The sequence below is a fragment of the Aythya marila genome (genome assembly GCF_965140915.1).
Source record: "Aythya marila genome assembly, chromosome: 8".
Taxonomy (NCBI): Eukaryota; Metazoa; Chordata; class Aves; order Anseriformes; family Anatidae; genus Aythya; species Aythya marila.
The window spans coordinates 12,084,280-12,107,329 of NC_139049.1; the positions used below are offsets into that span (position 1 = coordinate 12,084,280).

General features: G+C 50.6%; 2 protein-coding genes and 1 long non-coding RNA gene across 4 annotated transcripts in view; 1 reads left to right on the forward strand and 2 right to left on the reverse strand.

Annotated features, from left to right (window-relative positions):
* ABL2 (ABL proto-oncogene 2, non-receptor tyrosine kinase) overlaps positions 1 to 13,397 on the forward strand; it is a 44,951-nt gene extending 31,554 nt beyond the window's left edge. Inside the window, exons 3-12 of one of the 2 annotated variants that reach the window (XM_082766392.1) lie at positions 55 to 350; positions 998 to 1,270; positions 2,037 to 2,121; positions 3,865 to 4,042; positions 4,644 to 4,828; positions 5,110 to 5,262; positions 5,756 to 5,845; positions 7,002 to 7,175; positions 8,241 to 9,949; positions 13,353 to 13,397. In XM_082766392.1, coding sequence (XP_082622518.1) covers positions 55 to 350; positions 998 to 1,270; positions 2,037 to 2,121; positions 3,865 to 4,042; positions 4,644 to 4,828; positions 5,110 to 5,262; positions 5,756 to 5,845; positions 7,002 to 7,175; positions 8,241 to 9,934 — 3,128 coding nt within the window. In that variant the 3' untranslated portion in view covers positions 9,935 to 9,949; positions 13,353 to 13,397. Of the gene's footprint in view, positions 1 to 54; positions 351 to 997; positions 1,271 to 2,036; positions 2,122 to 3,864; positions 4,043 to 4,643; positions 4,829 to 5,109; positions 5,263 to 5,755; positions 5,846 to 7,001; positions 7,176 to 8,240; positions 9,950 to 13,352 lie in introns of those variants that run through there. The other variant, XM_082766393.1, reaches the window with a different exon arrangement.
* LOC309880930 lies at positions 241 to 6,986 on the reverse strand. Its single transcript, XR_014318046.1, has 5 exons — positions 6,833 to 6,986; positions 6,603 to 6,657; positions 5,713 to 5,869; positions 617 to 752; positions 241 to 370 (listed from the first exon to the last, which is right to left on the reverse strand). It is a non-coding gene; the product is annotated as an uncharacterized lncRNA (long non-coding RNA).
* A 3,597-nt stretch (positions 13,398 to 16,994) lies between the features above and the next one.
* TOR3A (torsin family 3 member A) lies at positions 16,995 to 22,956 on the reverse strand. The gene is made up of 7 exons (XM_082766394.1): positions 22,729 to 22,956; positions 21,921 to 22,211; positions 21,456 to 21,569; positions 20,419 to 20,684; positions 19,635 to 19,810; positions 17,703 to 17,827; positions 16,995 to 17,247 (listed from the first exon to the last, which is right to left on the reverse strand). The coding sequence occupies exons 2-7, from the start codon at positions 22,207 to 22,209 to the stop codon at positions 16,997 to 16,999; spliced, it is 1,221 nt and encodes a 406-aa protein (XP_082622520.1). The 5' UTR covers positions 22,210 to 22,211; positions 22,729 to 22,956; the 3' UTR covers positions 16,995 to 16,996.
* Between the last annotated feature and the right edge of the window lie 94 nt (positions 22,957 to 23,050).

Here is a 23,050-nt window from a genome sequence, read left to right on the forward strand (position 1 = left end):
TGAGACCCAATAGATTGTATCGTGCTTACTCTGCTTTTTTCCTTCTGCTCATAGGTGAGAAGTTGCGAGTCCTGGGTTACAACCAGAACGGTGAATGGAGCGAGGTACGTTCGAAGAATGGGCAGGGCTGGGTACCAAGCAACTACATCACACCAGTGAACAGCCTGGAAAAACATTCATGGTACCATGGGCCGGTGTCACGCAGTGCAGCAGAGTATCTGCTGAGCAGTCTCATCAACGGCAGCTTCCTGGTTCGTGAAAGCGAGAGCAGCCCCGGGCAGCTATCCATCTCGCTCAGGTACGAGGGACGCGTTTACCACTACAGGATCAATACCACCTCAGATGGAAAGGTAAGGATTTCTGGACAATGCTGTGCAGAAAGGAAATAAAAATATTAAGAGGTGGTGCAGAATCGCAAGTTGCAGGCTGTTAGTTAAAGAAGGAGTGTGTGTGAGGAAGGCCTGCTGGCTTATTAGTATAAAAAAAGAACCTTCTATGCCAAGAGGTTGGTTGTAACACCCAATACCACTTTGGAAGGACTGCAAACTGCACTTTTCTGGCTGAAATAGCAGCTGGGGAGCAAAGCAGTTGTGTTTTTGTTTTGATGTGGTGATACCTTTCTACTGGTCTTCTTAGAACAAGCAGAGTTTTGGCGAGTCAGCAGTTTTAACCCTGATCAAATGGCAGTATTTTGTGCTGAGAGATGTAGAAACTGGACTCAGGTGTGGCTACAAGAATTCTGGTTTCTAGTCCTGTAAAACACAAAGCAGGAGTCAGCAGTGCTCTAGCCGTCCTTATATTTTGTTTCCTTCTGCAAGTAAAAGTCCTGTGGAGGGCGATTCATTTTCCCAAACAAACTGAGAACAAGTATTCTAAAATCTGGCTCTATTACTTTGTTTTTAACCTGTGAGAATGTCTTTACTGTACCTGTTTTCCAGTGTTACTGGAAGTTCTCAGCTGTCTTCAACTAAATAGATTCCTGGACCTTTCTCAACAGGTTTATGTGACAGCAGAGAGCCGTTTCAGCACACTAGCCGAGCTAGTGCACCATCACTCAACAGTAGCTGATGGCCTGGTGACAACTTTGCATTACCCAGCACCTAAGTGCAATAAGCCCACTGTCTATGGAGTGTCCCCCATCCACGACAAGTGGGAGATGGAGCGGACTGACATCACCATGAAGCACAAACTTGGGGGTGGGCAGTATGGCGAGGTGTACGTTGGTGTCTGGAAGAGATACAATCTCACGGTTGCTGTGAAGACATTAAAGGTGAGTTTTCAGATTGTTGTGCACTGTTCATGTAGTAACCTCTTATGATAAGGAAGTTGGTCGCATTCTCAATTATACCACCTAATGATACAAATATATGAAAATGGAGTGTACTGGTCTGCATAAATTCCATACTTGAGGGTTGCTCAAGCTAAGTTAGCTTGTCAAACTTGCAGCAATGCATGTGGCTTAAAAGCAATTTGGAATTTGGTCCAGCAAGTGCCTGCAGGAACTGCATGGCCAAGTCAGATCTGTAGAAATGGTTACCCACATGTCCACTTCCCTTCCCTCAGAAGAGCTGTGGAAGCTGGTGGTGGAAGTATGTTGTACCTCTCCCTTACTTCTGGAAAAAATCAGCATCTCCATTTATATTAATTTTCAAAGTCTTCTGTTTGTTTGAACATCACCATTGTTGAATGTTAACCTTCTAGGTACCCCCTAAGTAAGGGAGATTGCAAGCTTAATTTTTATAGCTAGACAGGTAAACTAAGTCAGTGACTCCTAGAGTCATCCCCTTATTAGCCACAGCTGCTTTGGTAGGCCAGTGGCTACCTGCTAGGTAGAGTCTAACACTTTCTGGGTACTGCAGATTTCTTATTTGACCATGCTGCAGGCTAGCTTTTCAGGGTTGTTAAAGACCCTTTTTTGCTTTTGTAAAAGGCAAAACAGCAGAACAGAGATAAGAATTATTTATATTCAGCTAAAATATGTAGTGTTAAGCACACCTTGGTCATGAAGATTAATCTTCCCTTTTCTATTCGTCTAGGAAGATACCATGGAGGTGGAAGAGTTCTTGAAAGAAGCTGCTGTGATGAAGGAAATCAAGCACCCAAATCTAGTGCAGTTATTAGGTTAGTGAAATACCTTGGTCTTTATATTCTTACTCAGGCTTCTGCCAAAATGAAATTCCTCTCCTTTAAAAGGAGTGGCAGACTTTATGTATTTATATAACTTTTTGAATGAAGTCAGGGTTATGAGGTGATATTTTTATAGCTTACTCCTTTGTGTAGTATTGAGACACTAATTTTAAATAAATCAAATACGGTCACTTACATTAGTAAGCAACTTTGCTGCTGATGCATGACTGTGCATTATATAAAGTTTGCAGTATCAGTCTCCTGTAAGATTGTACCCTTGCCTTTAGCCATTCTCCAGGATTCAGAAATCAGTGAAATTAGATTTTTTTTCTACTTAGTTAACTAAGATTTATAAAATTATTTTCCATTAGTTATTTTTCTGATAGAAAGAAAAAGAAAACCCAAAGTTAAAAAAAAATACAATAGAAATACAACAAATACTCTTCTTTGTAATTCTCAACTCAGAGACATTTATAGAAAAAGCTGCAGTGAGTAGAAGCAATCAATCTGTAACTGAACAGAAGACAGCCAGATCACTACTGCTGCAAGGGACCATCGTGTTACCACCAAATAAGTACATGAGATCAAGGCAGTGGAGACGCAAGTCAGATCAAACAGCACATGAGTGGAAGAAAGCTGCAGGCTTTTCAGTTTGGCTGTGCCCTGTTTATCTCACTGGCACGTGCATGATACGATGATCACTAATACATAGTCTGCATAGCTGTTAATTCTACGTGTACAAAGATTATTAAGGGGACACATTAAACCGTCACTAGTGTTTGGTTCCGTCTGGACTTTTGCTGCTTTCAGGAGCAAAGCTGTCAAGCCAAGCCTAGGATAAAAGGAGAAATGTGAAGAATGTGAAGGATTTTAATAATGTCACCTATTCTATGTCCATTTAAAAAAAAAAAAAAAAAAAAGGACACCACAGATGAAGCGTCTGCCTAGCCCTGTCTGGTTCCAGCAGTAGACACGAAAAAGATTGCTCATCAGAGATGCATTTTTGCTCTTTCTGATACGCAGTGTAGTCATGTTTTACTACTGAATGTGGATAACAGTATCAGCAGGAATCCAGCAGTGCTGCAGTGGGAGTTCACAGATTTGACATGAGTATCCTGTTGCCCTCCTCCTCCACTAATACATACTTTGTACATGATTGCAATGACTGTAGCAAGGAGTCATCTGAGGAATGTGTGAGAATGCTGCTTCAGGAGCAGGTCCCACCGTGCTGATGGCTTACCCAGCTAGCACACATGGGAGTGCTTCACATTCCTCTGTAGTGACATTTCAGTCTGGAAAGCTGGCCAGTTGACAGGTACCCACTTCCACTTGGCCACTCTTTAGCTTTAAGAAAGAGGAGGGGGGAAGAAAAGCAAATCATAGGTCTTCAAAATAACTCCTATTTCATTCTGTAACTCTCCAAACAACAGTGTGTGGTAATATTCTATATATATATATATATATGGTATACGTCCTTTATGTACAGTATATAGGAGTAGTGGTGCTTTAACGGGCATGTTTCTCACTATCCAGAAAGTAGATAGCCAGATAAGTAGAAAGAAGCACTGAATTTTAAGTTGGGCTGCATCAATCCAAGTCTTGTAGATGAAAGTCTTTGATTTCCAGAGAAACAATCCTTGGTCCAAAATGCAACGAATGGATATAACATCAGGACCACCACTAAGGTAGGGAAGCAATGGCAGCTTCATTCACATGCCCCTTTCTCCTCACTGCCAGGTGTGTGTACCCTGGAGCCACCCTTTTACATTGTGACAGAATACATGCCATATGGGAACCTACTAGACTATTTACGGGAATGCAACCGGGAGGAAGTGAGTGCTGTTGTGTTACTCTATATGGCCACTCAGATCTCCTCTGCTATGGAGTACCTGGAGAAGAAGAACTTCATTCACAGGTGGGTGAAATCACATTAAGCTGGTACCAACTCAGATTGTAATGGTGGACAGGCCACCACCGTGAGGGCCTGGGAATTCTTGCTTTTGGGGAGATTTTTTGCAGAGTTATGTTTTACAGTAGGTCATGCGTTGGCTGTTTTGGTTTTAATGTTGTCTTGAGGTATCTCCTCCCCATGGCTTTCAATCTTGTGCGCATGTGCCTGATGGCTGTGAAAGTTGGTGGTGTCCTGTTCCAATAACCCCGCTCTGGGCAAGACCCTGCCAACCTATCCAGTTGGATGAAGCAGTGCCATGAAGCTGGTACCAGTGTGATGAGCTGCTGCTCTCATCCTAATCTTCAGAAACATAAACCTCTCATTGTAGCAGCTATCGTTACTGGTAATTTACTGGAAAGAGCCCTAATCCCAGCTTCCAGCTCCTAGGAATACATGCGCTCAGTGCCTGACACTGTTTAGAACAGAGCTCACATTGTCTTTACCTGCTGTGTAAAGGGAGTGCTTCCTCCTGCAGGAGCAGGGAGCAGGCTGTGCTAGTACAGGACTGTATTCAAAAGCCCTGCTCTTGTTCCAGTAAAGGAGTGTGCTTCTTTTCTTTATACAGGGACTTGGCAGCACGGAACTGCTTAGTTGGAGAAAATCATGTGGTGAAGGTGGCCGACTTTGGCTTAAGTCGACTTATGACTGGAGATACATATACAGCTCATGCTGGAGCCAAGTTCCCAATCAAGTGGACTGCTCCCGAGAGCTTGGCCTATAACACCTTCTCAATCAAATCAGATGTGTGGGGTAAGAAAACTCAACTTCAATGTTTCTTTTTTTTTTTTCTTTGCTAGCCTAAAGAGTAAATTGTGTTCTGGCCTGGGCAAAAACACATGGGGAGGCGCACGCCAGGCCACAGCTTCACAAATCAATAGGGTTTTTAGTGTGTGCTGTCTTCACCTAGGCTGACCTGAAGCATCTGCATCAAAGAGATTCTGCCTCAAACTGCAGTAAAGGCCAAAATATAACAAGCAACATAGGAGGTGGGCAGTCTTATGACCAGGAATTTTGTTTTCCTCCTTTTGCAGCCTTTGGGGTGCTGTTATGGGAAATTGCTACCTATGGGATGTCACCGTACCCAGGCATTGACCTCTCTCAGGTGTATGATCTGCTGGAAAAGGGCTATCGGATGGAACAACCGGAGGGGTGCCCTCCAAAGGTTTACGAATTGATGAGGGCATGTGAGTATCTTCTTCCAGTTTGGGGAACAAAGCCTGGGAGGGATGGGTGAAATCTGTGGTTAACTCTAAATCCTTGCTTATGTGCCGTTTTGTTAGCTAACATGGGAAAGTCCCTGTCACCTGACACGTACCTGGTCACTGATGTAAAATGAGTCTGGTCTCTAAGGAACAAGAACTCTCAAAAACTGTCATCTTTGATTACAGCTGGATAGCATTTTGTGGCAAATTGTACTGTCCTTTTGTGAGCAGGACTCTTACAATGGAATCCCCAAAAAAGAAAGAAATTGAGTTCTCCGCAAACATAACAGCTCTGCAGGAGACAAGGAGTTGACATGGTTGCACAAAATACATCCTCCAAGTGTGTTGCTTAGTATTTGCCACAAAAAGCTCTCTGATGCTGCATAACAAATGTAAACTGTATTAATAAAAGAATAAAAAATCATCTCCTACCTGCTGCAGGCACTGAGCCTTAATCTGCGCTCTCCCACTGCAGGTTGGAAGTGGAACCCGCCTGACCGACCTTCCTTTGCTGAGACCCACCAGGCCTTTGAAACCATGTTCCACGACTCGAGCATCTCGGAGGGTGAGAGCCCCTGTTGCTTGGTTTCTGAAACAGGAGAAGAGTTTAAGCCCCTGGAGCACTCTTACACACAGCCTCTTAATGCTCATCTCCTAGCTCTGGAGGCTGCAGTGAGGCTTCATCCCTTACTTCCTTTGTTATCCATAAGTCTGTCAATACATGCTCTTACATTCTGCACAAATACTGAATAACATTTAGACACTTAATACAGAGATGGCATATTAATTAATCTGAGCAGCCAGATAACACAGTTCATTTAAGGAATATTGTCTCTTCTATTAGAGGAAGCCTCTTGTTTCCCAGACTAGAGAGAGAGGAATAGTGAGCGAGAGAAAAAGGTGCATGCATATCACAGTCTATTTTTGACTGCAGAATTTAGGTCATGCAGTAGCATTCTACCAGCTTTCATTTAAAAAAAAAAAAATAAAAAAATCTGCCTTAACCTCTGCATTTTCTACCTAGCTACTTTTAGCAGTGAATCTGCAATGAAACTTTCAAATCTAGTCAACTAGGAGATAAATATAAGTGAGAAGTGTGATAGTAAGCAGCAGACAAGCACAACTGTCTGAACAGCTCAAATTTGAAATGAAATATGAAGCCCATTCATCCATCCACTGCCTTGCTACCAAAAAACACAAGGGGAAATTCTACCAGGGAGGATCTATAATAGGCACATCAAGTGGCCTACACAAATGTTAACCTGGGGGTGGCCAGGAGGTTTTTTGTTTGTTTGTTTGTTTGTTTTTTTTTAATCACATACCTTGTGTTAATGTTGGGAAGGAAACATGCAGTCTTCACTTCAACCTGGACTCAACCTGGAGGGGATCAACACCAGGCACCTTAATTAGAAACAGAAGTAAATGTATCCAGCATGACCTTTAGCTCCTGGGCCACCTTAGCCCAGCATACAGCTCGTACAGATCCTACCACCATTTCTGGCTGAATTTATAAAGATGGGAGTTTGAAGTCATTATGTAAAACATCACTTACCCTAAACACCTCTGGACTGGAATAAAAAACTAAGTTTATAAACTGCTTCTTCTCTCAGCCACGTATCTCTTCGTGCTGCTCTGGGTCTGCAGTAAAGACCCGTATTTGCTTTTCCTCCTCTTCTGCTGGTCTTTGTTCCAACGATTCTGCTTGCTTTTTCCCCTTGCAGAGGTAGCAGAAGAGCTCGGAAGAACGGCCTCCTCCTCCTCCATAGTTCCTTACTTGCCCCGGTTGCCCATGCTTCCCTCCAAGACTAGAACACTGAAGAAACAGGCAGAGAACAAGGAGAACATTGAAGGAACACAAGATACTCTGGAGCATTCGGCTTCCAGCTCAGCACCAGGTATGAGCACAAGGACGGTTGCACTGAGGCCATGTGGGTAGACTTGCTCCTGTTGTGAAATACCAAACAGGAGAGAACAGAACATCCACCAGCTGGAGATCTGCAACCCAGTATCCCGGCTTGTAAAATTTCATGTTCCAGTCAAGATATGATCAAGTGCTTTGGCTTTTTTCAGTTTGTAGCAGGATTTACTGTGGTACTGTGGCAGGAGAGGCAGGGCTGGACACCCCATGGCTGCATTCACTCTTCCTGGATTAGAGAGGTGGAGAGGTCAGAATGATGGAAGATTTGCTGAGAGACAAGATGACTCCTGGGAAATCAGCATGGCTTTGTTCTTTGGTAGCACAGAGTGGGAGCTCTTGTCACAGTACAGCTGTCACTTCTCATTCTAGAGAAGGCAGAGACTACTCTTGAGAGCTAAGATGAGCCCACATCTGTACAGGCACAATTCAGACTTCTCTGTTCTGCTCTCAGGTTGTGGAGCAAAGAACCAAAATCTGGAACCAACATATTGCAGGCTGGTGCCTTGAGCAGCTGTGTCATTAGGGCTGTTTGCCAGCCCACTCCTTTGCAAGCAAATAGAAAATGCTGCAGCTTTTTCAGTGGTTTTCTGGTAAAGCCAATTGTATTCTTTTCTTTTAAGTTTGGTTTTGCTGTATTTTTAAGATGACAGCTTCTAAAGTAAACTTGACAATGCAACAAGAGATTGTATTTTATACTTGCTTTATACTTACTGTCTTTTATACTTACTTTATATTTGGGAAGGAGAAAAAACTACAGGAAATGGGTAAGAAACTGGGGAGAAAGAGCCAATTCACTTTCTCTTAACGTCTCTCCTAAGTAGTCTCCCCAGTGTAGACAACAGACAAGTCATGCAAGCAGAATGGAATGAATAAAATCAAAAGCAGATCAGCCTTGTACAAAAATAAAAGTGCTAACTTCCTCTTGCAGTCTGTCTCTGCAGATCCCAGGCAACTGTCTGCCAGGCCTTTACAGCCCACTGCAGGACAGGGGGGTGGAAATGGAAATAGATTTTGAAGAGTCACGCTTGTTTCTTCTGTCTAGGTTTTATCAGAAGCACACAGCCGACAAGTGGGTCTCCCGCACTGCCTCGCAAGCAGAGGGACAAGTCACCCAGCAGCCTGCTGGAGGATGCCAAAGAGACCACTTTCACCAGGGACAGAAAAGGCGGCTTCTTCAGCTCCTTCATGAAGAAGAGGAATGCTCCCACACCTCCCAAGCGCAGCAGTTCCTTCCGGGAGATGGAGAATCAGCCCCACAAGAAGTACGAGCTAACGGGTAACTTCTCATCTGTTGCTTCCTTGCAGCACGTGGATGGGTTCGCTTTTGCTCCCACGCAGCAGGACGCGAGCGTGGCACCACCCAAGTGCTACGGTGGGAGCTTTGCGCAGAGGACCTTCTACAACGACGATGGCACTGGTACCAGCAGTGGTGGGGGCATAAGCACTGGTGGTGGGTGGTCAGGCATCACAGGTTTCTTTACACCACGGTTGATTAAAAAGACACTGGGTTTACGACCAGGAAAACCTACCGGCAGTGAAGAAACTTCAAAGCCTTTTCCAAGGTCAAACTCCACATCTTCCATGTCCTCAGGGCTTCCAGAGCAGGATAGGATGGCAATGACCCTTCCCAGAAATTCCCAGAGGTCAAAAATTCAGCTGGAACGGACAGTGTCCACCTCCTCTCAGCCTGATGAGAGCATGGGGAGGGCCACCGACCTGCTTCCCAAAAAGCTGGAAGAAGGCCCTGCTTTGACCAGAGAAAGACCAAAAGCAAAACTCTTGCCACGGGGTGCCACAGCTCTCCCTTTCCGAACCCCCTCAGGTTTGGAAGAAAAGGAGAGCCCAGGGCTAGCAGCAGCTCCTAAGAGCAAAGAAAAAAACAGTGGCCCAAGGCAAGGGGCCCTTGAAGATGGCGAGAGACCGGGGTGGTCCTCTCCAGTCAAGGCTGCAGCAATACTTCCAACCACTCATAACCACAAAGTGCCAGTCCTAATCTCACCCACTCTAAAACACACTCCAGCAGACGTGCAGCTCATTGGCACAGACTCTCAGGGTAATAAATTTAAGCTCTTATCTGAGCATCAGGTCACTTCTTCCGGCGACAGGGACCGGCCCAGACGGGTAAAACCAAAGTGTGCTCCACCTCCACCACCGGTGATGAGGCTCCTCCAACAGCCAGCTGCTTGCGCAGATGCAGCAGAAGAGCTGAGCAACGGGGCGGGAGCGCAGCACGGACTGGAATCGAGCGAAGGGAGTAAGAAGGCAGCAGCAGCAGCACCTGTTGGTGGAAAAGCCGGGAGGCCTGTGATGCCTCCACCTCAAGTGCCTCTGTCATCGTCTTCCACCTCCCCAGTGAAAATGGCCAACGGCACGGCTGGCACAAAAGTAGCGCTAAGAAAGACCAAACAGGCGGCCGAGAAAATCCCAGCAGACAAAATCAGCAAGGAAGCGCTGCTGGAGTGCGCAGACCTCCTCTCGAGTGCCATCGCTGAGCCAACGCCAAACAGCCAGCTGGTGGACACAGGGCATCAGCTGTTGGATTACTGCTCAGGCTACGTGGACTGCATCCCACATACACGCAACAAATTTGCCTTCCGGGAAGCCGTGAGCAAACTGGAACTCAGCCTGCAGGAACTGCAGGTGTCCTCAACAGCTGCTAGTGTCCCTGGGGCAAACCCCGTCCTTAATAACTTATTGTCGTGTGTCCAAGAAATCAGCGATGTGGTGCAAAGGTAGCTACTGTCAGTCTGGGTAAGAGACGTACACATGGGGAGGGGGGGAGTTTTTTCTGTACTGATGCTTTCAAAAGGAAAGACTGATACTTGAGTATGTGAAGTACCTCAGATCACTGAGTTCTCCTCACGTTTACAGGTTCATCTCAGAAAATGGGGATGGAGAGGGTAGATTAAAGCTGTAAGGGGCAGAACAGCAGGTGTTTGTCCCTAGCTAGTCAGTCTGGTCTGCTTGGTGTGGCGAGGAAAGGAGGATCCTTGCTCCTCCTGTTGAGAGGCAGGAGAACCGATGGCAGGTTCTGCCTGGGAAGGACGGTTTGGGGCTGGTGGCTGGAGTACTGCAGTGGCTGCAGGATCTGCCCAGTCCACACTACTGCGTGCTGTGGCCCCTGACACCATGCAGAAAGGCGCAGGGGTGCTGGTGGTGCCAGGGGCTGAGCAGCTCTGCAGGAGGGTGCGTGTGGCTGGGGCAAGGTCTGATGCACTGACAGTATTCAGAGCTGCTGCAGGTGGATGCACTAGCCCCAGTGGCGTACTGCCACAGTGCTGTTTGCTGCTGTAATGAGAACTGCAAAATTAGTTAATATATGAACCTATCCCTTTTCCTTCCTGTCCACCTCATCCACCACGTGTGTGTCTTTGTTGTAGCTGAACGTCAGGAGTGCTGGGCAGACTTACCACTGGAGTTACCCCCGCCCCACCTTCACTCAGTTGATTCCTATTTCTAGTGGTCTATAGCATGGGTGCCGCTTGATAGTTGTGTGTGAGTAGTTTGGGGCTCTTGCACAACTTGCCAGTGTTGTTATTGGGACAGGGTAGGTTGTTTGTTTTTTTTTTAAGCTTTAAATTGTTTTTAACTCATTACCAGGTTGACGCCCCAGTTTAGTTTCAGCGCCTTGAGGCCCTGTGGTAGGTGAGGCAACGCTTCTGCCCCAGCAGCCCCTGGCTGGTCTCTGCTCTCCTCCAGCAGCCAGTGCTGTGCAGCCAGAGGCAGGAGCAGCGGGTCTGCCTGCCACCCACCCTGCACCTCCCGCCGTAGCACAGCCACCTCACCCAGATTTCTGGGGTTGGTGCTTCCTGTTGCTTACCAGGCCTGCAGGCTTCCACCTTCCCTTGGTATGGAGGTGACTCTGTATGCCAACATGTGAGTCACGGCCATCTTTTAAAATTGGTTTATGTATTTTAAAGACTGGACCAGAATCTCATGCTGTGGAGCAGGAACACGCACATAAACTGTGCACTCTGCCTGAAACGTGACAGAAGGTGTTACCGCTCCACTGGGGTATGGTCCCTGCTGTTTGATGCCTACTGACAATCCCAGAATGAAAGCAATCGTGTGGTTGGTTGGCTTCCCTGCTCCTAGTGCTGGCTGTGGACTGCTGGGGGCCTCAGAAAGCTGGCTGTGTGCACACAGCTCCCTGAGATGGAAGTGTACTGGCAAGTAGGAGGACCTCAACTAGTTGTTGGTTTGAGAGGACGCAAACAGGCCTGATACCTGTCTCCAGTACCCGTTACCCTGCATGCTGCTGCTCACTTCACACTATTTGTGATGATAGAGGATCTGGCTTGCTTTGCACCTTAATTTTTTTTTTTTTTTTTTGCTAAAATGCTTTTTTTTTAAACTTGTTTTTAAAGTGTGACTGTGCTGCTTTTAGTTTGAGCATTTAGAATTGAGCTGGGGCCCAGGTGTGACCATAGACAGTTGGCACTCCAGTTCTGTCTAGAAGCAATGCCCTGCTGGTGCTCGGAAGTAGGCTGAGCCGTCTCAGCCCACATCCCTGTTTGTTTTCCGTGGAGCACGGTGAGACAGTGGCCTGAAAAGCCTTTAGAAAGGTGCTGGTGTCTGAGAATCCTCACTCTATTACTGGTCTGTGGTAAACAAAGGTGTGTGGCACGACGCATGAATGCACACCAGTGGAGCAGAATGCGAGGTAAAATGGACTGTGTGAGCTTCACTGTCGGAGTGAGTGAAATAGTGAGGGGAAAAAAAACACAACACAAACCAAAACCCTCCATCCTAAGTGACAGGCATTAAAGTGAAGCAGTTGTTCCTACGGGTCAGTGAGCTGGTACCCAAGTGACAACAAAGGAAAGTCAGGCTGACTAACCCACACTGTACACCAGCCTACCTGATGAAGCCGGCTGTCTCCTCCTGCAGTAGGATTTTCAGCTTGTCCAGGATCTCCTCTGGTCCTTGCACTCCAGCCCGCACATCAGCAGGGCAGGGGGAGGCTGCGCCAGGCTTCTTCCACCGTGACACTCAGCAGCAAGGCAGAGTACCAAACCGTTATCTTGCAGACTTTACTGAGGGCTTTTGTGGTTTACCTTATCTCTTTCAGTCATCTTTACTGAACCTGGGCATCACTGCACACCAAGCTAACTGCCTTTGGAAAGGTCACCTGCAAAGGGAAGAAGTCTGACGGTGTTGCTTCATGTTGCCTTTTAAACAATCAAGGGAGGCAGGTTGTGTTTGCCTTGGCAGACAATCGTGTGGTTTCATCATTGTACTACTTCCCAGCCTAGTACAAACAGACTGAAACTGAAGTGGTTACTCTCAGGGGAAAGGTATTTTAACCAGAAAAGTGTAAGAATATTAGTCAGTTCTGATGAGTGTTTTGAAAGAAGCTTTTTTTTTTTTTTTAATACCAGTCTTCCAGAACAACTCCAGCAAAAGTGATAAAATAGCAAACAATTCTTGGAATTTCTAGTTATTAGAACAGATCTTTCAAGCTTTCTTACCCTTTTAAAGCAACTAGTTGTGCCCTGGCAGAGGACTGGTTATCCTCCCCTGGCTATCCATGCTTTCTCTCCAGATGCTGCCTGGTTTCTGACCCCCACCCCCCTAAGGTGGTAGTAGTGGGATGGGGCTGAGGCTGTGCTACTACTACAAGCTGAAGAGCCACCCGCTTTTAGAGACTCCCAGACCGCTTGAGGCTGGCAGGAACCTCTGGGGCCCATCTGCTCCAACCTCTGCTCAGGCCACCCAGAGCAGGCTGCCCAGGACCATGGCCAGGCAGTCTCTGAAGCTCCCCAGGGACTCCTCAGCCACTTGGAGCAACACAGAAACCCATCCAGTTCTGATCCCTTCAGTGGAGGTAAAACACCTAACAGTGGAATGGGGGGGATTTGCCGGTCATCACTCCTACAGGGAGCATTTTCTGTGCTGTAGCCAGTTGTCATAGTCACATCAGATAGGTGGATGGTGGCAGAGGTACTGCTGACCTGACACTAATTTTATTATCTCCTAAATAAGAGACTGCAGACTTGCCTCTGCTTCCACTGCCTCTCCCGCCCAATCTTGTTTTATTCCCAAATGAGAATTTCCCCTCGCCCTCTGGAAGGACAGCAAAAGGACGCTACCTGGAAAAGCTTGGTTATGCTGTAGCTCTCATTCAGTCTTTCTTCCTTCCACGTTGTTGCAGGTCCTTTTCCCTCTGCTAGATTTGACTTTGTGTTCAGCCTTGAAGGGCTCCACTGTAGCAGCTTCTCCGTGTTCGCCGTTGCAGTGTGTGTGTAAAGCACCGGAGGGATGGTGAAGCCCTGTTACTGCTCCAGCACAGAGCACCTCTTGCTCTGCTGTTTATGGAGAAGGCAGAAACTCCTGTTGCGTTTCCTTTCTTCACCACTGTGAGAAGGCCTCGTGTGGTAAAGATGCAATCGCAGCCAGGCTCTCTAATTAACTTGCACTAGTATGGACTAGAATTTAAAGTAGTCTCCTTTGCAGCAGGGGATGGGATCACGTAGGGCCTGGTAACGGCGAGCACAAAGCATGCGCTCGCGGGGCACTTTCCCTTCCTAGCTCCCGGGGAATTGGCTGACTCAGAGGCGTGGTTCTCCCCCTGCACTGTACCTGAAAAGCAAGCACCTGGCTGGCAGCACTGAGGGTTAATTGTACTGTTCATTAGTGCTGGCAGGGGTGAAGCTGAATTAAGAGCTTTGAGCTTGGAACTGCATCAAACTCAGCAGCTGGGAAAGCGGAGCTGAACGCAGTAGCATACTTGGCGCTGAACGTGGTGGGGAAGGTGGGGGTCTGCCTGCTCCTGGCCTCCTCCCACAGGACACCTCTAACACTGCTTTGTGTCTGTGTGACTCTAACAGCTGCACGTTGGCATCCCAACTGGGGGTACTTACCCTGGAGTTTTATGGCACACTGCTCGCTGCGGGCAGCAGGAACAAAACCCCTCAGCATGGGGCAAGAGCTGCTCCATACCTGCTGTCACCAGAGCAGGCCCAGCAGGCCCTCCCCACCAGGCAGAGGGTGCCCGAGCAGCACGATGGGCTGGGCTGGGGCCTCTGAGGAAACCCGAGGCTGGTGTCTGTGCTGCATACCCAAGGCAGGCCCCCCCCAGGCAGCTCAGCCTTTCGCTCATTGGCGCTCCTGGGCAGCAGCAGCTGGGACAAACACCAACACATGGAGAAGCTGTTGTCGGCAGATGTAACAGAGCACTGCCTTCTCCTTTAAAACCCTTGGTCCAGGCCTGCTGTTCACCAGGAGCTGCCAGAAACCAAGGGGCAGCAGCTGCAGTGTGCTCGGAAACCTCCCGCATCAGCGTGAGCAGCACCATCCAGCAGCTCCTGCACATGGGTGTTTTGCATGGGTGTGCAGCGGGGTGCACTCGGTCACCTGTAGCATAGAACAAAGCCTGGAGCCTGTTCCCTGGTGGGAGGAAGTAACAGGTTCGGGGGCACCCGGACTTAACTGCAGTGTCTAGAAAAGAGAAATGTCTGTACCAAAGGAGGTCACGCTTCCAAATGTCTCCGTTGTGCGCAGGGGGTAGAAGCCCGCTCAGCTTGGCATGCTGTTTGTGTCAGTAGTGAACTCACTGAGGGCAGGAATGGATTAAGATGAAACACGTTAATCACCAATCACTCTACCAGTGTTGTCAACTGTTTTTGTTTTTAATTGTTATTGTAATATATTTTGGTTGTTTTTCTAATTTAATTCTCTCACTATCGTCTGACTGTGAACTGCGAACAGTGTTAAACTTGATGTAAATAAGGCCCTTTGAAGGGCCTCTTTGCCTGTCGTTCCACAAAGTTTTGCCAATTTGCATTTTGTTTTAAATAAAGGTTGCAATATTTTATTGGCAAAAAAACCCACTTGACTAGATGATGCTTTATTTTTTAAAAAGAATATTTAAACCTGCAGAGTGGTAGCCTGAAGGCTGTTATTTTGGGTAGAAAAGACAAGCTGACTGCAAACCTGTTAGAAAGAGACGTAATACAATTCTGCCAGGTTGCAAAGGAAAGCATTCACATTGATCTGAGCATGTCATGGAGCAGTCAGAGGAGAGTGGTTCTCACTTAGTTCTCAAACGCGCGCGTGTGACCTGGTACGAGCGCAGGGTCCTGCAGCATCAGTTTGAGAGGTGCCCTCGCTGGTGGCACCACCCCCGCTCCTTACTCAGTAACAGAACTGCACAGCGTGCCGACTTCAGACCTGCCAGCACTGCCAAAAACTCAATAAAGTGACTTCCTTCCCCCCAACAACTTAGAGCCTGAGTTGTGCCCTGCAGGGGGCCGCAGCCTCCCTCCACCAGCTCACCTTCCCCAGGCACAGTTCCCTCGGCTGTTCCCCCGCCGGCGCTTCAGGACTGACACGTGGCAACACGAGCGCCCACAGAGCAAGTCCCAGAAACACCTGATAAAAGCAGACGCTAGCACAGGCCCTAAGGGTCCAGCCTAGAGTCAAGAGCCCGGTTTAAACCAACTTTGCACAGAGAGAAGCAAGGGGTGAGACAGCAGCCAGCTCATCTTCCTGCCTCAGGCTACGAATCCTCATCCTCCTGCCTCAGGCTTTGAGTCCTTGTTAGGTAACAGCACTGGCCTGCCTGGAGGGAAACGCGGACTCAAAGTCTGCGGGAGCAGTAAGTGTGTCTGGTCAATCTTTTCCCAGGGTTGTGCTGCTCATTGCTGGCACGACAGAAAGGGTCAAAGCTGAAAATAGCTCAAAGGTCCGCACATGTGGCATTCAGGCAGCTAAAGCCCGTCCTTGGCATGTGCTGATTCACCTCGCTGCCGAGCACAGCTGTGTTGGAAGGGAGTTTTGACCCAGAGGTCACAGAGTGATTCCTGTAACACTGTTGAAATTTTTTGGTCCTGCTGTCAGGTACTTATCACCTGGCAAGTACCCAGACAGCAAACAGCCCCTCGGTGTAGTAATGCTGATACCAGCCAAAAAGCTGCAGCATGCATGCCGGGGGAAAAAAGAAAAAAAATAAATCTTAATCCATCTCTGAAAGAACAGAACTCAACCGCAACCTGTTCTTTCAGCCACCATCCACCTCAACTGCCCTTTGCCCATGAAATGGGAGATTGTCTCGCCCTAAACCAGTTCCTGCAGTGAACCAATCAGGCTCTTTACCAAATTGTTAGAGAAACAATTTCAGCAGCAGCTCACCTCACCCCCACAGCTGCTTCCATAGAATGAAAGACTCCAAGAGAGGGGAGAAAGGGACAGGGCAGGCCAAAGCCTCAGGCTGTGGGTTTTACAGCGCCAGAGACTCTCAGTCATTCTATGCAAAGGTGTCCCTGCCCAAACCATGATCCTGGTACATGTCCCCGAGTGCCACACACCTTGTGAATGCAGGAGAGCAATACGGAAAAACCCTCAAAAGCAGCAAACATGTTCGGCCCAGTCTGAGAGTTTGCAGAGTGATAAAGCTGCAGCCAGGGAAGAGGCTGTGCTTCTGCTGGACTCTCTCAACAGGCCCAGGCTGTTCAAGGCTCTCATTACGAGACGACAAACTGAAGACAACCCCTTTCACATGAAACAAAGTCTGGCAGCACAACCAAATCGCTACATCAGGCTAAAAGAAGGAACTTAAAAAAATACCAGAGGGACTTCAAACACAGCCAAGCACAAGCTGTGCCAGTGCCCCATGAGTAAGGCTGGGCAGGGTGCACAGCCCACCCTGCCGACAGCCCTCAGAGCAACGAGGAGTTAAGTCTTTGCCCCTGTGCAAGTGTTTGGCTGGGTAACCTGCTGCTTGCCTGACCTTGTGCAAGGAGAGCAGCTCCTAGTGTGCAAAACCGCCTTCACCACCGGTATAGTCCCACCTGGTGTTCAAGGAAGGAAGTAATTGATGCGCTGGGATACAGATTTACAGCCCTGTGCAGAGAAAAGCTTCTCCTCTTTGGGGACAAACACCATCGTCCTGGCCACCTCGTCGAGGGCTGCCTCCGTGTACGGCAGGCCACGGGCCAGGAAGGCGTCCCGTGCGCAGAGCTTCACGTGGTGGTACTCCAGGGGTAGGAACGGCACGAAGAAATCGATGAGGTTCTCTTCAAGGAGGTGGCTGCGGGCGTAGCTGTTCTCTGCAGCAAAAAGCAAGACAAAAGCTTCAGCCACCTGGGAGCGGGCACCCCTCTGAGACGAGCTCTGTCCTCTCTCCCTGCACCCAGCCGCTGTGGTGTGGAGGCAGACACCCTGCACCCCCAGAGCTGCCCAGCACGTAGCCTGACTGCAGGCCAAGGGAAGCCCAAATTCACTGAGGCACAAGGCTGCTTGTTACAACCCTGCTATTTTCAGGGCTGAAGGGGGCAGAACAACCAACGGCTCCTTTTCTGCGGGCCTCACTGCTGCAGCAGTGCCACGCTTGGGGCCACACGGATGAAGGAAGGGGCACACAGCAGGGTGTGGGGGACACATAAATGCTTGTTCCATGGCACAGATGTTCGTGCAGCACAAGGCACACGGCACCTCATAAGTGAGGCCCCAGGGCAGGGTGGAGGGGCAGGTTTGTGGCCTGCTCAGCGAGCCAGTTTCCTACCTGCGGGCTGCAGCAGCTCCAGCCGCAGCCGCTGCTCCAGGAGCTCCAAGGAGATCTCCTCCCGCACCCGGCCAGCCCGCCAGAAGTCCAGGGCTACCTCATTGATGGTGTTGCCCCCAATATTGCTGTGGACAGAAGGAAGTCACGCACTCCACCATGCCACCACAGAGAAATCGCTCAGAGGTGCCAGCAGCACCCCCTACAGACAGGCCTCAGCAATTCTGTCCATGACGGGATTCTCTGTGTGGGATCAACATCTGAAACACTCGCACACAGAGGAATTTCTTCCCAAAAAAGCCCTTTCTGTAAGCACCTGTACAGCTGTCTTCCATTTTGCCAGCCCAGCCCTCATGGCAGCTGCTTTCTCCTGCAGGGTGGGACTGGCAGTCAGCAGAACCCCCCATCCCTGTCAGTCTCCTGTCCTGGCCTCTCAGGTGCCGCTTAGCTCCACATCAAACTCTCACCAAGTCGCCGCAAAGTCCAGGCCAGGGGGCAGAGCACCTGGCAGGAGTCCCACTACCAGTAAAGGTCCGGGACTGGGACATCCCCTGCCTGAGGGACAAACCCTGACCACCCGCCTCAGGTGCGGCTGCCTGCTGGGGGACACGGGGTCCTGCCAGCCATCGAGGCTCCCGGGGCAGCAGAACAAAAAAGCTGCCACCACCTCCCCGTGCTGCCTTTCCAGCACAGCTCACCTGCCCCTGCTCCTCCCCGGCCCACAGGAGAAGCACCCTGAGGGCTGAGGGTGACCAGTTCCCTCTGGTCCCCATCGCCCAAACCTGGCCACAGCTGCAGGCCCAGGGCAGCGTCCCAAAGAGTGCTGGGGGAGAGCCAGCCCTCCTGTGCCAGGCCGGTGTCACCCTGCCACTGTGTATGATGAAACCCCCCAGATTACACGGTGCTGTAGTTCAAGACACCCTGCTCCCTCTGCTCGGTGACGTGGTTCCTTGGCCCAGTGTCCTGCTGTCCCCACGCCTGCACAGCTTGCCAGGTAGGGCAGGAGAGCAGCTCGGCCCGGCCAGCAGCACGTGCACCCTGCCCGGAGCAGGTGGGAAGGAAGAGCAAGGAGGGAGAAGCTGCCTCCTGCGCCACGGACCTGCCAGAGGCCCACATAGGTAGGACAGACCCGGTCAGCTCTGCAGGCACCAGGCACAGACAGGTCTTCGTGAGCACAGAAGCTGTCCTAGGGAACCACCAAGCTTGGAGGTTAGAGCACGGAGGTTGGATAACAGGAGTGGGGTAACAAATCCCCTTTGGACAACTGAGCATGGTTTCGGAACTGAACCTTGTTTTCTGCTCACCTCCAACCTGTGGGAACAGCTCTTGCCAGAACAAGGCTGAAAGCCACAAACCAAAATGAAGGGGGACTGAAGATGCTTGTCTCTCCCGGGCATTTCTCACTGGTTAGTTCAGGCATCTGCCTACCTCACGTCCTGCTGGTGGTATGTGCCACTGCTCCTGGCAGATGTCCGGTCCCACCAAATCCTGGGTGAGGGACAGCACTGGAGCGTGGAGATGCTGACAGACAACCGGTCTCCCTCCGGATAGGCAAGGAGCCACCCTCCATTCCCCACGCTGCAGGATGAGCCGATGCCAGGAGCAGCCCTCAAAGGCTAATGGCACCTCAGTCTGTGGCTAGGGCCAGGCAAGTGGCACCTCCCTGCTCCCAGCTACAAGTGCTGCCTTGCACAACTTCCCACCAAGAGCTGCAGCCCCAGCTGTGTTCTCTGCAGTACAGGATCCCCCTGCTCAGCCCTCCAGGGTGCAGGATGAGCATCAACAAGGAACACTGACCATGGAGGCAACCACTCGCTGGAGGAGTCAGTCACCTCTTCTCCCTCCTCTGCAGGCCTGGACCCTCATATTGAACACCGTAGGAGATAAACTCCACCATTTTGTCCCTCCCCATGTGTTTGGGGCCTCAGAAGTTACCTGAGGAAGAGGAAGATGGACCTCCGGTAATCCACCTGGCCCTTCTTGCCATTGTGAGCCATGAAGGGCTTGATGGTGTCCAGGAGTCCAAAATGAAGTTTTTCTGCCTCATCAAAGATGAAGAGGGACTGCTTGCAGAGCTGCACGGTCTCGCTTATCTGCTTCTCCAGTTGAACCTGCAGGGCAGCAGGCGGCAGAGTGAAATACCTGGCAGCAGTCGATGGCACAGGGGCTGAGCCTGGATGTGTGGGGACAGTCCTGGCCAGCCCTGCTGTACCACACGGCCACTCGCTCGCTCCCTCCTGCCCAGAGGGACAGGGGAAGAGAATGGGAAGAGCAAGAGAACATGTGGGTCGAGATTAAACTTGTGAAGAAGGGGAAGAGAGAACAAACTGATCAATGCAAAGGCAATCACTCACCACCTCCCACAACTGATGCCTGGTTGGTCTGTGAGCAATGGCATCCTGCCCTACCCCAAAGCCCGCTCCCCTCAGATTTTACTGCTGAGCTTGGTGCTACACAAAATACCCCTCTGGTCGGCTGTCCTGGCTGTACCTCCCCCACAGCTTCTTGCACACCCCCAACCTACTGAGGGAGCAGAGTAGGGAAAAAGGGATAACCTCAATGCTGTGCACACACTGCTCAACTCAAACCACCGTTATTTAACCCTGTTTTACTCATAAATCCAAATACAACGTGGCGTATAGCTGCTAGGGAGAAAGAGAAAACAAACAACTCCATCCCAGCCAGACCATCCCCGTGGTACCATGTTGTTAGCTCTCACCTTGTACGAGTCCACGTACTTGTGATGGGGGAAGTGGAAAAGCGCGATGAACACCCGGACACACTCACTCTTCAGCCCATCCCGGTACAGGTGACTGGCCACCATCCGGGCCACAAAGTTCTTGCCTGTGCCGGACCAGCCGTGGAAGGAGAGGACCAGAGCCTTCTCCGGCTGCGGGCTCTGCAGGAAGCGCCGCACCGCCTGGACGACGACTTCTTTGGCCAAGTGCTGCCCATGGAGCTGCCCGTTGAGGTCCATTTCGAGCCCTGCAGGAAAGACAGTGAGAGTTCAGCATTAATCTGCAAGCCCAGTTGCTGCTGCAGGTGGCAGTAAGAGAACAAAAGCCCCCAGAGCCCTGCTGGTGGGGCTGCGTGCCCGGGAGGTGTCTGGCCAGGCATTAAGGCTGAGGCAGGCTGCTTACAGAAGCCTGGGCACTGCCTGCGATGGCCAAGAACTGCAAAAAAAAAAAAGAACACGGATCTTCTGCTGACTACTTTTTTCTTTGAAAACTGAGCAGAGTATTTGATGCCTGCAGAGCACTGAGGCCTAAAGGTTTTATTTAGTATTTACTGAGCTCTATGTACTACTCAGCAGAGGGTACAGCTACCACAGGTCTCAGGGTCAGCAAACGAATGACACCAGTGTAGGGCTCGCACGCAGCTCTCAGGGCACCCTCCTGCCCCAGGGCTGGATACTGGGAATACTGGGGATACTCGGCCAGCCTGGATCCCAGGCTGTGCCTGGGAACTGCCAGCTGAAGGCAAGGATCATGGCAAACTGGAGCAGATACACTGCACTGGAAGGAGTAGGCTTTCTCACGGTCTCAGAACTGCAAAAGAGTAATGAGAAACAGGGCTTAGCTCAGCCCCTCACCCTCTCAGAAATGCCCTTTAGCTATATCACTTGCTAAAACACACTTCTTTAGAAAAAAAAAAAAAAAAAACACAACACAAAACAACCACATAACAGAGACATCAGGGAAAAGAAGCAGAGAAAAGCCCTGCCTGAGCTCTCCCAAGAGGCAGCACAGCACCCACCTGTGATGTTGTTGACTATCCTGCAGTCTCCCGTCTTGCAGCACTTGCCGAAGCTGCAGTACCACGCAGAGAAGATCTCCAGGTAATCCTGGCCCACCAGAGGCAAGCTCCAACCTGGAAAGGCAGGGGTCAGAGCAGAGCCGTGCCAGCAGGTGCCTTTCCTGTGCTGTGTGTGGGCGCTCAGGTGCTCGCTGTTAACTGCTGCCCTGCCCCAGGTGTGTGGGCCCACAGGGGATAACGGGCTGCAGCTGGCTCAGACAGGGACATGGAGCCACATGGGCTGGGAGCACCCCCCCTGCCCCAACACACGTGTTTGTAGCACCCGCTGTATGCCGAGCGATGGGGGGAGCCCCATCCCTGCAGCAGCCACAGGAGCTGGTGGTGCAGACCCCCACGCAGGCACAGGGAAGCGTTTGGTCCCGCTGCTGTTCCCAGGGCACAGGAATGGGAGAGGAGGGAGCTTACCTGGGCTGGGACCGGCCTTCCTCTTCCCCTCCTCTTCACAGCCCTCCTGTGACACCTTGCAAGCCAGGTACTGCCAGTACTGCTTGGAGAGAGCTCCCACAGCTCCCAAGTGCTTCTTCACAGCTTCGTACCTCGCTCTGGCCCACGGGGCCGCCTCCGTCATGGCTCTCCGGTCCTCCTCCCAGGGTCCCTGCTGCTCCTCTTGGCTCCCCAGGCTTTCAGAGCCCCCCAGCAGCAGCAGCAGGCAGGCAGCCAGCCCCAGGCGGGACAGGAGCGTGCTCCGGCCCATGGCTGTGGATGCCCCGCCGGGATCCTGTCCTGCTGGATCCCTCTGGATCCCGTCCTGCCTCAAACGGCTGGAGCCGTGATCTCACTTCCTGGCCGCCCGCAAACGGAGTCGTGCTGGGGGAAGCCGCGGGCTGGTGGCACCACCACACCTCGCAGGGCCCAGCCAAACCACCCCACGGCCCCTGCCCCGCACCGCGGTCCCCACAGCACGGCACTGGGCTGCGAATGGCTCCTCCTCCCAGCGCCACGCAGCAAAACCAGCCCCTGGGATTGTCCCAGCTTGGGCTCCTGCCTCCCTCTGCCCAGAAGGCACCTAAGGGTGCCCAATAACCTCTTTTAGGGAGCCCCGTGGCCCGGGTGAGGTGTTGCTGCTGAGCACATCACCAGGACGGGGCGGTGGGTTTGACTTCCAGGAGTGGGATTTTTCCAGCAGTGTGCTCGGGTGCTGCTAGGGGATTGGACTGCTTTTTGTGGCAGCTGAAACGGACACAAATCTGAAACACAAATCTAAAACACTCACCTGTTGCCAGAGATGTGAAGGGGGACTTTGGGAAGGTCTCTACCTGCCTCTGGGCTTGCTGTTTTGGGAAGACAGCTGGCTACACGGGCATGGGTGGTTGTTCATCAGGGTGATTTCCAAGGGGACACAAAAATAACTGGCACAAACAAGGGAGCAGGAGACGGGGATGAGTCAGACCGGCAGCACGCAGAGCTGCCATGAGCTCTCTGGGCGTTACTTGCTCGCTGTTTGGGTGCGAGTTCGGTTTAGCAATTGTACCATAGCTCCAGGAGAAAAGATTTTGTGGCTGACTCTGGGATGGGCATGCTGTGACACGCGCTGT

Coding starts and splice junctions, on each gene's coding strand:
- TOR3A (XM_082766394.1), bottom strand. CDS start 22,209: ATGGGCCGGAGCACGCTCCTGTCCCGCCTGGGGCTGGCTGCCTGCCTG. Junction 20,685..21,455: donor GATAGTCAACAACATCACAG/GTGGGTGCTGTG, acceptor TCTTTCCTGCAG/GGCTCGAAATGGACCTCAAC. Junction 17,828..19,634: donor TCCATCTTCCTCTTCCTCAG/GTAACTTCTGAG, acceptor TTCTGTCCACAG/CAATATTGGGGGCAACACCA.